Here is a 13687-nt window from a genome sequence, read left to right as displayed (position 1 = left end):
GTATTCTATCGTTTCTGTATGTTGCACTTTTGTTTGGCTTATTTGAAGCTAGTGTTCTGCACTTAAAGGATTGTACCTATTTGAAGCTAATGTACTTATTGTAAGTCGCTTTGGACAAAAGCATCAGCTAAATGAACTATAATGTAATGTAAAAAAAAACGTTTCCACTTTGCACCGTCAGACACAAGCACAGCCACAGTAAACTTGGCTTTCACACACAATCTGTACCTTCAGCAAATTATGAGGCATCATTAAAGTGATTAATATACCTTATTTGGCATGTATGGGTGATTATGCACCTCTGTTTCTCTGATTCTCTGATTAGCTCAAGCTAATGCTCAAAGAGTACTCACCTGCGTCTTAGCGAGAAGAAATTAAGGACTGATCTCGTCAATGACACCGGGTCTTATACATGACCGGAGTCATCCGAGGTCACACGTGACTTTGTTGATATAAATATTCGACCTGCACATGCGCGAGACGGAACGTATTCAGTGTTAAGCACTGCCTCTGGCGGTCAGTAAGGATGATATAGAACTGAAGGGAAACTGCCCAAAGAACAAGCAGGAAGTGAAGACAGCTGCAGTAGAGGCCTGGCAGAGCATCACCAGGGACCAAACCCAGCGTCTGCTGATGTCTATGGGTTCCAGACTTCAGGCTGTCATTGACCCTCAAAGGATTTGCAACCAAATATTAAAAGTGACAATTTGATTTATGATTATGTTACTTTGTCCAATTACTTTTGGTCCCTTAAAAAGGGGATACCACATATAAAATGTGTTGTAATTCCTCCACCATTCATCCGATTTGGAGGTAAATACCCTTAAATTAAAGCTGAAAGTCTGCACTTAAAGTACATATTGATTGTTTAATTTCAAGTCCATTGTGGTGGTGTAGAGAGCAAAAATGATGAGAATTGTGTCAATGTCCAAATATTTATGAACCTAACTGTATGTTACAGAATAGCTGGTCCACCTTAAATGTCATCCCACCTTAAGTGAGCCTGAGGCGAAGTTGTTGCTAACCCTCTTCACTTTAAATCAGTAGATGCTTAAAGCTCATATTAGGCTGGTACGAGAACGGAACGAGACAGACGGAACGAGACAGAAGGAACGAGACCAACGGAATGAGATGGAGAGACAGATAGACAGATGGACAGATGGAACGAGACAGACGGAACGAGACCGACGGAACGGGACGGAGAGACAGAGAGACAGTTACATGGATGCTGGATAACCAACGTTACATGGATACTGAATAACTAACATTACATGGAATTGTGCATGCGTGCATCGCGTATGTGTCACATCTAGAACGCCAACTAGAGTGTGATGTAAATTAGATGAGCGGTTCTCATGAATACTGCAAGTAGCACTTTCGGCGGCCTAGCAACCGGCCTGTTCCGGTCCAAAGTACAAATACACACTTCAATACAGTTTCAAGTTAAACACAGTGACTTGATGCCATGATTGCTGCTTGTAGCTACACTTGGAACTCAAAGTCATGCCTTTCACTCTAGTGAATCAGCAATAATCCTGAGAGAATTGTGTCTGCCACAAACTGATTACTTTCCTCCTTGAGTTGACTTTACTTCTGCAAACAGCCAGTCAGCAGACGGGTGAATTGTAAAATGTGAGACATGAGGGATGAAACTCGTCTGAGAATGGATTGAGCACATAGAAGGGAAATGAGAGAATGTGATTAAGGAAGGATTGGTGAAGAGAGGGAGAGGGAGGAAAGAGGAGTGCGAGGAGCAGATGGTGGCTGGGAGCCAGTCGCGATCAAAATCTTCCCAAAAACTTAAAAGAACATCACTGGAGCACAGCAGCTTCATTCTCCCATCGTAATTCACATGCACTCAACAATCTATAGCTCAATCTACCTTCAGATACACTCAGTGTGCCTGTTTATCTGCTTTCTTTTAAAGATTTCATCATCATCGCTCTGCATGGATTAGCAGCAGATCTGGAGGAAACCTCAGTCTCTGCACTGGGGACAATAACACAGAAAAAGCTATTGGAGAGATTATACACTTAAGTCCATTCAAAAAGTTCATAAAACTGTCTTTGGCATTTAATGACATATGTTTTCAGTCAGAACAGAGCCTTTGGAACAGTTTCTGTCTACCAGAATAAGCTTATGATAAGTCAGCAGACAATATTTGCTACCAATTCCATTGCATTACATTAAGTTCCACAAAAGTACAGACATAGGACAAAGCAAGTGCTGTTAACGAACAAATATTTTAACAAAGACTGCTATATTGAATAGACTGAGAATAAGGTTTGTTTGCTCCCTGGTAATTAGCTCATAATTCTTCTTATGATACAGCAACACAATCTAATCTGTCATGTAAAAAAGAGCTATATCATGACTCAGCTCCCCTTGGAATCAATAAATCAGTGACTGTATTTAAAGTATTTTAATTTAATGTACAGGACAAATGTATTCTCGTTTTAAATCAGCCTCAAGCTGATCTCATAAATACCTCAGCTGGATGGATCCGACATAAACTTGTGAGTGACTAGGGGTGTTTTTCTCCACATAAACAGCAGTAAAATAGATTAAAAAGTTCTCTCAGCTCCTGTGAGTCATCTGTGGGGTGAACGAGCAGCCTTTCAGCAGTTGTCAGGCTTGTTACCATGACACTTCACAGCCCCGTCACCCTGACGATGCTTCTTATCAAGTGGCCCTAGATAAACTGACATCAGCGCTACGTGCCACCTGACACAACACAGGAAACAAATGGACATTATTATATATACAGTCTCATGGTTTAGGAATCTGCTCGGGCCAGGTGCCTTTGACCTTAACATTCGGGATAAAACCCTGTGCTGCTGAGGATCTGATGGACCCTACACAGCCATGAAGGACTTATCTACTCAGGTTCAAGTTAGGAGGATGACCAATAAGAAAGGTTTAACACAAAACTAAATCGGAGGGTCAGACAGATGTTAATAAAGCACAGACTGTACACGCAGTCCTCATACGCGTCTAATCAGGCAACATAAGCAAACATTTTAGTGTCTAAGGTCTTTAAAGTTCACCAAGCCGTTAACATTGCTAGGTGGCACATCATTCAAAAAAGGAGATACATTTTTTTAAACTTACAGTGGACCAATCTATGAAAGCAATGGTTCTCCAAGCACCACTTTTGCATTATTAGACATTTAAATAGTTTTTTAAAAAGAACTTGGAAGCTCCGATTGGCTGTAATCATCTTTTGCTTACCATAACAAAGTATCTATGTATTAATCAGACATAACTATTGTTCCTGAAGTGTCAGCAGAGTGAACATGGACATATTATTCACTGCTGAATGATGACCACTTGATCTCAGCTCTCATTGTTCAGCTGAAGCAATATTCAACAAGAAGCAGTATTGGCAAAATAACAACATAAAATCACAAGATAAAAATTACCAAATCAAACTAAGTATGAAGAGGGAAAGGAGAGTTCTGGCGTTCTGGCGGTGAGAGTCATTGTCCATGAAGCTCGGCAGCTTGCATAGCATCCTCCTGTCTGACACCACCACCAACGAATCAAGCTCCACCCCCAGGACAGAACCTGCCTTCCTGATGATTTTATTGATTCTGATGGTGTCGACTGTCCTCAACCTGCTGCCGCAGCACATGACCACAAAGAAAATAGCACTTACTACTACAGACCGGTAGAACATCTGCAGCATGATACTGCAGACATTTAAAGACCGGAGCCTCCGTAGGAAGTAGAGTGGGCTCTGGCCCTTCTTGTACACAGCCTCGGTGTTCTTGGCTCAGTCCAGTTTATTATCCAGGTGAACTCCCAGGTATTTGTAGTCCTGTACAGTGTCCACAGCCACCCCCTTGATGGAAATCGGTGTGGGGGGTGTTTTCCGTATAGTGAAGTCCACCACCAGCTCCTTCGTCTTGCTGGTGTTAAGCTGCAGGTGGTTTAGCTCAAACCACTCAACGAAAGAGTCCACTCTGTACTTGGCGTCCCTTCCTTCGCTGATGCAGCCAACAATCGTGGAGTCGTTGGAGAACTTCTGCAGGTGACAAGAATCCAAGATTCCCCACCCCCCATCCGGACCAAACTCAAATCCTGGGGGGGACAGGGCCTTCTCCATCGCTGCTCCCACCCTCTGGAACTCTCTTCCTCAAACCATCAGAGACTCCTCCTCACTCCCCGCATTCAAAACTTCTCTTAAGACTCACCTGTTCAACACGGCCTTCAAACACTGACCGTCTCTTCTGCTTATCCTCCCCTTTTTTCTCTCTCATTTGTTCGTTTTTATATGTATCTTTGTGTCACTCACTCTGTCAAGCGTCTTTGAGTTACAAGAAAAGCGCTATACAAGTCTAATGTTTTATTATTATTATTATTATTATTATTATTATTATTATTATTAAGATGTATTTGAAGTCTGAGGTGTACAGAGTGAACAGAAATGGTGACAGAACCGTTCCCTGTGGGGCCCCCGTGATGCTTACCACAGTGTCAGACACACAGCCCTGCAGTCTAACGTACTGTGGCCTACTAATCAAATAATCCACAGTCTAGCATACCAGCATGAATGGACTTCTACAGTGTGTGCTACACAAGTCTACTACACACATGTCACTTCAATAACCTCAAATAAACTATTAATAATAGTTTATTTGAGGTTTTTCAATCTGGATTTAGAGTTCATCATAGCACAGAGACGGCACTGGTGAAAGTTACCAATGACCTTCTAATGGCATCAGACAAAGGACCTGTCTCTGTTCTTGTCTTGTTAGACCTCAGTGCTGCTTTCGACACTGTTGATCATTACATTCTACTACAGAGACTGGAACATTGTGTTGGCATAAAAGGAACCGCATTAAGCTGGTTCAAGTCCTATTTATCTGAGTGATCTCAATTTGTACTTGTTAACGATAAACCCTCCATGACAGTCAGTCAGTCTTGGAGTCCCGCAGGGTTCTGTACTTGGACCAATTCTATTCATCTTATACAGTATATCTCAAAAGTCAGTACACCCTTTAGATTTTTGCAAATATTCTGTTATATCCTTTCAGGGGATAACATTATCCTACTGAAACTTTGATATAACTTAAAGTAGTCAGTGTGCTGCTTGAATAACAGTATAGATTTATTGTCCTTTGAAAATTACTCAGTACACAGCTGTTAATGTCTAAACAGCTGGCAACAAAAGTGAGTACACCCCATAGTGAACATGTCTAAATTGTGCCCAAAGTGTCAATATTTTGTGTGACCACCATTGTTATCTAGCACTGCTTTAACCCTCCTGGGCATGGAATTCACCAGAGCTGCACAGGTTGCTTCTGGAATCTTCTTCCACTCCTCCACGACGACATCACGGAGCGCACGGATGTTGGACACCTTGCACTCCTCCACCTTCCTCTTGAGGATGCCCCACATGTGCTCAATTGGGTTTAGGTCTGGAGACATACTTGGCCAGTCCATCACCTTAACCTTCAGCTTCTTCAGCAAGGCCGTTGTCATCTTGGAGGTGTGTTTAGGGTCATTATCATGTTGGAAAACTGCCCTACGGCCCAGTTTCCGAAGAGAGGGGATCATGCTCTGCTGCAGGATGTCACAGTATATATTGGAATTCATGTGTCCCTCAATGAAATGCAGCTCCCCAGTGCCGGCAGCACTCATGCAGCCCCAGACCATGATGCTGCCACCACCATGCTTGACTGTAGGCAAAACACATTTGTCTTGGTACTCCTCACCAGGGTGCCGCCACACACGCCGGACACCATCTGACCCAAACAGGTTTATTTTGGTCTCATCAGACCACAGGACATGGTTCCAGTAACTCATGTTCTTGGATTCATTGTCTTCAGCAAACTGTTTGCGGGCTTTCTTATGCATCGGTTTCAGAAGGGGCTTCTGTCTGGGGCGACGGCCATACAAACCGATTTGATGCAGTGTGCGGCGTATGGTCTGGGCACTGACAGGCTGACATCCCACTTCTGCAACCTCTGCAGCAATGCTGGAAGTACTCGCACGTCTATTTTTGGAAACCAACCTCTGGATATGACGCTGAGCACGTGGACTCAACTTCTTTGGTCGACCCTGGCGAGGCCTGTTCCGAGTGGAACCTGTCCTGGAAAACCGCTGTATGATCTTAGCCACTGTGCTGCAACTCGTTTTCATGGTGTTGGAATCTTCTTATAGCCAAGGCCATCTTTGTGAAGCGCAATAATCCTTTTTTTCAGCCGCTCAGAGAGTTCCTTGCCATGAGGTGCCATGTTGTCCAGCATTCAGAGAGAATTGTGCCCAAAACACCAAATTTAACAGCCCTGCTTATCATTTACACCTGAATCCTTGTAACACTAACGAGTCACATGACACCAGGGCGGGAAAACAACATCATTGGGCACAATTAGGACATGTTCACTATGGGGTGTACTCACTTTTGTTGCCAGCTGTTTAGACATTAACAGCTGTGTACTGAGTAATTTTCAAAGGACAATAAATCTATACTGTTATTCAAGCAGCACACTGACTACTTTAAGTTATATCAAAGTTTCAGTAGGATAATGTTATCCCCTGAAAGGATATAACAGAATATTTGCAAAAATCTAAAGGGTGTACTCACTTTTGAGATATACTGTATATATGCTTCCTTTGGGCAATATTATAAGAAACCACTCTATAAACTTTCATTGTTCATGTTTGACATTTTCCTGGACTCATCCATACTTTCTCTTTTTCAACACGACATCATTTCTGTCAAATGTTGTATTTGTACCATGTTGTTTATCCTGTACACACAACATCTATTGCACGTCTGTCCGTCCTGGGAGCGGGATCCCTCCTCAGTTGCTCTTCCTGACGTTTCTTCCATTTTTCCCCCTTTAATTATGAGGTTTCTTTTAGGAAGTTTTTCCTTGTGCTATGCGAGGGTCTAAGGACAGAGGGTGTCATATCCTGTACAGTCTGTAAAAAACACTGAGACAAATGTATAATTTGTGATATTGGGCTATATCAATAAATTTGATTTGACAAGTCAGTTGTGAACCCATGATACCACATTTTCTGGTGAGGTAATAAAAATGGTAGATAACACTGAACTCTAGCAATGTGCTGAACAGCCAGTGGACCAACCACTTACACCGTGGACACAACTTTATGGCACACTAACACAGCCACAAGTGTCCTGCATGAGTCAGCTCTGAGCAGCTGGGGTGGCACACACACACACACACACACACACACACACACACACACACACACATATATATTTAGTCTCTTTCCATCTCTCTTCCACATTCTCAGATGGGAGTCTTGGAGCTGATTGTAGCAACAGAGCGTAGCTCCCGAACAAAGCTAACGTTTGCTGTTCTGCAGACAGCCAAGACACACACACACACACACACACACCTGTTACACCCCCTCTAATTTCTCTCTTGAATGACAACAGGAACAGCTTGTGTTTAAAGCTGCAGCACAGTCTTTGTTTCTGTCTGCTGACATCAGTGGTTTGCTATGTCCAGGAGATGTGCTCCAAAACACAGAAGAGGTTAAAATAACTGGTGAGAAAGTTGTTAAAGAGTATGAGGAAGAGGAGGAAAATGAGAGAGATGAAGTGAAGCTTTCCATCCTGGGACATAGACACAACTTGAAACAACCAAAGCTATTGTTAACCGCAGCTTGGCCTGCACAGAGATTCCAGCAACTGGATTCAATTAGGGGCTTTCTTAAAGGGGGCAGGCTCCATCCACACTGCATGTCTCACTGCGTAATACACATACACACAAAGTTAGATCGGGATGAAAAAATATTGAGGTCGAAGACTTTCATAGAAGCGGTTTTGACATTTGAACTTAGTGTGCATGGAGCAGAACCTCACTCACAGCACCACAAAGCTGCTGCGCTGTGTTACACATGTCGAGCACAATCCAGTTAAAGCAACGCGTTCTGCCTCATCAGCAACTTCAGCAAATTTTTACCACGCATTCTTGAGGGGAAAGCACTTCAACACAAACTAACAAACACAGCAGTCATGTCATTAGACTGTGACACTCAGGTGGTAACATGACAGCGTGAGAGGCTGTCCAAGCAATGTGCCACAATAATGTCACAGGAGATTTAGAAAGCAACACCAAATGTATCATGCAACTGACTACAAAGAGAATAAAAAGGAAAGACACAAATTATACACATCACCACACATAATGTACATGGTGTTAAAGGCTGCCTTGCCCGCTGTAGGCAGACTGTCACTGTGTGTGTGTGTGTGTGTGTGTGTGTGACAGTCAATCAGCATTCAGATAATGTGGCATCAGATGAATGCTACCCCAGCACCAGTGCTCAGATAATCCCTGTTATGCAGCGTGGGAGCAGCGGCAGCGCCATTCCGACCCGCTGCACGTCCACAGAAGCAGCACAGTATATCGCCATCCATACAGCTCACAGTAATATTCAGCCTGTAGTAAGGCTAACAGGCAGGTATAAGCAGTACTATCTGTCACATATCAAAGCAACATGTTCAGCTAATATCTCCTCGCGCTGCAGGCAGCTCTCACTCCTGACTTTCATCGTATCTTCTCTAATATGATTTCATATCATTGGCAGCTTCTTACCTCATGACGAAAGTGTTGTCAGGCCAAATATGTGACAAAGTCCTTTATGTCGGGTGACTTGTAGATTCCACTAAAGTTCCCCACTCGGCTCAAGGCTACAGGCGACAGATGAATGGGCTTGGACGGCGCGACAAGATGCTTCCAGTTTGCAGGCTATCCGGTAAAAGTACAAAACAAGAAAAGAAAAACGAAAAATAGTCGAATCCTACATAATCCAGAGCATCGCGGCTCCGCCGGTGGAGGATAGTCAGTGGGAAGAGAGCGGAGAATCGCAGCGTTTCTCGGCTCCCTCTGAAGCAGTCGTGTCGGTGTGACGCGGCGCTGTGCCGCTCCGCTGCCGCGCTGCTACCGCTGCCTGCCTTCTGGCTGCAACATGTCCTGCGTTCAAGGCCGCATTGGAAATCTTTGAATTTCCGCAGACAAACCATTTCTACGTTACTAATGCTAAATCCTTTATTAGAGGAAAAAAACAATACATATTAACCATTGGGATGTTTCTACAAAAATCAAGTCCCTGATTACATAGGCCTATTCATACCAAAGTGAACAACATAATGACATTACTGAATGGTGGATTGTTTGGAAAGCGTGATGAGAAACGTGATACAAATTCCTGTGAAACACTTTTTGTAATTCATTGTAACCTGTTGGTGATAACACACTGTCCCATTTATTAGACATAGGTAGTTTTAGGCTAATACTGCCTCTGCTGTCCGTCCTCTAAATGAACATCTACATTTTGGGTTATATAAGAAACTCTTTTGTTGCGTCTTTCATGTGCGCTGTACTTATCAAAGTTTGATTTCCCACAGTACTTGAAGGCAGCAATTGACGTAACTTGTGGGACGTAGCACGTACATGTTGCCCCTGACAACTAAATTCGCTCTCTTGCTGTAGGTTATGTGTCTGTGATGTAGAGCTGTGACCAAAGTGGACTGAAAACGTTACAAAATATGCATATGCATGTTGAAATAATTACAGTAACATTTCAAATCATGCGACACAAACACAAGAGTACACATGTTACATAAGGTCACTGTGAACTCTCTCACAGCTTCCAGGAGTTTGCAGTGAACAGTGAGTCTGGATTAAAATGCTATTTGCTCTAATGCCAATGTAAAGGTATGCTGAAGCTGGATCATGCCAGAAAGTTATCTTTACAAGGATAAAAAAAAAAAAACAGTTTATCACCAGGTGGCTTTGACTATACTGTGTATATGTCACAAGCACTTTATCCACAGAGGGACAAAAAGAGTCTCACCAGAGCCAACCCAAACGGTTTACCGCCCAAACTAAAAGCGCTATTTCTTTATTTAGCTCAGGGGGTTACTATTCTCCATCCTTCGGTTATATTGTCTGGATCTGAGTGCAATGCAAAAAGCATTATGAGAATGTTGAGTAGGAGAACGCATGAATAGCACAAATAGGTCCTTTCTGGCCTGTAGACTGAGGAAGATAGTCCACAACAAATAATAACACAACTGAAGCTTCTGTGGTTGTCTTTAGTTGTCAACCAGTTGGACATGAAAGTTGTCTTTAAAGGAAGCATAGCCAACACTAATAGTTGTCTGATGTTTTAAAAGAGGATTATGAAAGTTCATATTCTTCTGACCAAAGACAGAAGAGCTCATGCCACTGCACTTTGATAGAAAGGTTCACCTCTGTGGAAAGGGCACACTGATTTTACCAAAACAATACCAGCACTCTGAGGTTGCAATGTTGCTTCCAACATGCAGGTGTTGTAGGTTGTCAAGAGGACTTCATGTCGTCAATATATTTTAAATGATAAATAGAGTCATATGGGAGTATCTACGACACTGACCTCTTTATTTGCATGAATTTGATTTTTAAATCTGAACTAGATACAAGTGAGGCCCTGGTGTGACTTAGTTGATGATAAATGAGCCATCAGCACACCACCCACTCCACAGCAACTCTGTTATTGTGACATGATCCAACACACTGAACCAGGAAATATCAGGAGATGAAGCTTAGTCTCCTACTGTAAAATGCTCAGGCCAAATGTTGTTGTGAGTTCATCCAATATTCTCCTAATATTCCTTCCCTAAAAATAAAAATATATCAACTCTGCCATCTAGTGTACAACCCATGAAATTCCAGGCAAATACCGAGGGCTGTGCTGAGCTACCAGAGTACCACACTAAAAACTTGATGACTGAGATATTTATTCTTCATAGCCTACTCTAGTACATTTGAATAAGGTAAGTTACACATTTTTGTCCATTACATCTGTTTGACAGCTGTAGCAACTAGTTATGTTGCAAATTATGATTTTACATACAAAACGTATTATCAGTTTGTAAAACACTGCTGTCACCGATTAATACTAGTAAGCAAATGCAATAAGCTTCTACAACAGTGCTGCTCACATTTTTCATATTTCTTCTTGATAAATAAGATATCGTACTATTTCCAATAGAGTATTTTTGTATTGTTCATGTATTGATCTTAGAATGATCTGAATACTTCCTCCAGGACTGAGCACCCCACTTCCAAGAAATTACATATTACAAAAACTTTAATATAACATTTTAATAACAAAATAGTTCAACTAATTATAGAGTGCAATGGATCTGCAAACACATATACCATGCCATTGTGTTAGGGAGTGAATTTTCAGTCAGCTGTACGTGCAGCCACCAGATGGTGACATATTCGATCCCCACAGCAGACGGTACAGTAACATTTCCGGTCCTGCGAATAAAGATAATTTCAAAACAAAGGTCTGGTGGGGGCTGTAGAGGCAGTGGTATTTATCATTTTGCTGACTAGTTAGTATAATCACAATCAACAGACACCATCACTTTGGTAATTTTGATATAAAAACGTGGGTATAAGGGTTTGGGTTAACTGTAGCTCATGAATTGGACTTCATTGCCTCTTTGTCAGTAACAATAACTTTTTTTTATTATACATTTTAAACTTGAATGGAGGGGTTCACAAATACAATCACAGATAAACAAATTAAGTCAGTTTCTGTTTGTTTGTTAATTTGGACTCACTATTCAATATAACTCAATAATGCCAAAACTTCATAATTTATACTTGACGGGCTTTTGTTATGAAACAATGACCCGGAACGGGTTCTCTTCACTCTGATTGGCTGTTTTCACGCTAAGTGCTGATGTGGTGTTCTGAAATCAGCAGCACCGTCGACAGATTCAGACAGAATAGTATTATTATATTGTATTGTATTAGTACCCTCTGTGCTTTGTTACGATAATGCCTTACTATCAGACCTGGGAGGAGTTCGCCCGCGCAGCAGAAAAACTGTATCTGACAGACCCCATGAAGGTGAAACACTTTAAATCAGTAGTAGCTTAGCGTGCTAGCCGATAGCTCGTTAGCTGGATAGCTGGTGGGCGCCTTGAATGTGCCCACCAAGCAAAGATAAACTGCAGTCTGATGTTTAGTAGTTCTGTTAAAGGTCAGAGTGGTTCTGGTCTTTGACTTTAAATTCACTCTTTCCAGTTGGTTCTGGTATTTGACTCTAAATTCACTGTTTCCAGGTCAGGGTGGTTCTGAAGTACAGACACTGCGACGGGAATCTGTGCATCAAAGTGACCGACAACGCCGTGGTGAGTGACGACTTAAGAAAATAATGTTTAATTAAATTAACATTTTAAACTATTGTCCGTGTATCACATGCATTAACTTTATTGGGCTGCACACACAGTATGTGTAACCTGAGGCAGATACTAGGTTATCCAACGACTACAGGCTGATACTTTGTACTTGAAGATACTCAGCTGCTGCAGTCACTAGTTTTCTGCTGATGGATAGAAACATCAATAGAAGCGTCTATCAGTTACAATACAACAATGCAGTGGGTGTCTACAGACAGCAGCATCTCTGTGAGGCTGGAGATTGTAAAGACATCCAATATATTTGATGGATAAACTAAAGTATTGGACAAATTAAGACAAGGATATTTCTCTGGAAAAGTGAAAATGTTGGCCTGATGGCGTTTGAGGAAGAATCAAGGGAAGATGGGCCGGATTGCCTTCTTTGGGCAACATGAATGTTTCAGCACGGGCAAGAGAGCAGGTGAAGCAAAAAATAAAACGGCACTTTTAGAATGCTGTTTTTAATATTCGACTTATAATTTGAGACATAAAAAGTATTCTGTCTGCCCGATTGAACAATTGAATGTAATCATGGATATTATTGTTCTAATGTAGTCTTATGTCCATCTCCACAGTGTTTACAGTACAAGACAGACCAGGCCCAGGACGTGAAGAAGATTGAGAAGCTCCACGGAAAACTGATGAGACTCATGGTGTCCAAGGAGACGCACAGTGGCTCCATGGAGACAGACTAAATACTGTAGAAGCACTGAGCTTCTGGAGCACTGGACCGAGTCCAGTGGACACAAAGGGCACAGTACCACCGCAGTGCAAAGTCTGAGAGACCTATGCTGATTTCATACTGTCAGAGATGTGATATTTATACTGTATATATTTTATTCTCTCAGGATGTTTTTATGATACTTTCTTCATTAAAAATCCTGCTTTTCCTTATCAGGCATTGTGATCACATCCCTGATAGTTACTATAAACTAAGGTCAGTGTAGGCTGCTGGGAAATTTTAGGAAATGTAGAGGGGGAAGATGAGGGAGGTTGGGGTAGTGTGGGACAAAGTGTCAAAGTACAAATCCGTTGCTGCAGAGTAGCTTTGGCACCTTGATTTCTTTAGAGGAGCTTGCCTTTTCAGTTTTAAAGAGGATGAAAAGGATGTGCAAGGAAGACATTGCATGTCTCTACTATTTACTATCTACAGTATGTTGCTATGTTGGATTCAATGTCATTACAGCGATTAGTTTCTTTAAGTTTTTCCTCACATACATGAATGAAGCAGGACCTTATGATTTCCTATCAACAGCGTGGAGAAACCCCCCCACATCTCAAGATGCCATTTTGTCTTCTGAGAATCATTGTGTTAGATGTTCAATAAATGTTTATTTACCGCAGCACAGCCATTATCTCTCCTATATTCGTCTTGTGTTGGTGTTGTATACAACGTGTTACAAACCCCATTAGTCTGCAGGCAGGGGCTGGGGGGGAAAGTGAGGAGGGCCCACGAAGATG

General features: G+C 42.1%; 2 protein-coding genes across 3 annotated transcripts in view; one reads left to right on the top strand and one right to left on the bottom strand.

Annotated features, from left to right (window-relative positions):
- enah (ENAH actin regulator) overlaps positions 1-8938 on the bottom strand; it is a 91888-nt gene extending 82950 nt beyond the window's left edge. For both annotated transcript variants that reach the window (XM_029462698.1, XM_029462699.1), the window contains exon 1: positions 8580-8938. Coding sequence is in view for 1 of the 2 variants with exons in the window: in XM_029462699.1 (XP_029318559.1) it covers positions 8580-8584 (5 nt within the window). In the remaining variant the exon portion in view is untranslated. The remainder of the gene's footprint in view (positions 1-8579) is intronic.
- A 2735-nt stretch (positions 8939-11673) lies between these two features.
- On the top strand, positions 11674-13569 carry srp9 (signal recognition particle 9). The gene is made up of 3 exons (XM_029425361.1): positions 11674-11894; positions 12110-12178; positions 12802-13569. The coding sequence occupies exons 1-3, from the start codon at positions 11823-11825 to the stop codon at positions 12919-12921; spliced, it is 261 nt and encodes an 86-aa protein (XP_029281221.1). The 5' UTR covers positions 11674-11822; the 3' UTR covers positions 12922-13569.
- The last annotated feature ends 118 nt before the right edge of the window (positions 13570-13687 follow it).

The sequence above is a fragment of the Cottoperca gobio genome, chromosome 24 (genome assembly GCF_900634415.1).
Source record: "Cottoperca gobio chromosome 24, fCotGob3.1, whole genome shotgun sequence".
Classification (NCBI taxonomy): Eukaryota; Metazoa; Chordata; class Actinopteri; order Perciformes; family Bovichtidae; genus Cottoperca; species Cottoperca gobio.
Note: the sequence above shows the minus strand (reverse complement) of the source record. Positions and strands in the feature narration are given on the sequence as shown.

Coding starts and splice junctions, on each gene's coding strand:
- srp9 (XM_029425361.1), top strand. CDS start 11,823: ATGCCTTACTATCAGACCTGGGAGGAGTTCGCCCGCGCAGCAGAAAAA. Junction 11,895..12,109: donor ATCTGACAGACCCCATGAAG/GTGAAACACTTT, acceptor CACTGTTTCCAG/GTCAGGGTGGTTCTGAAGTA. Junction 12,179..12,801: donor AAGTGACCGACAACGCCGTG/GTGAGTGACGAC, acceptor CCATCTCCACAG/TGTTTACAGTACAAGACAGA.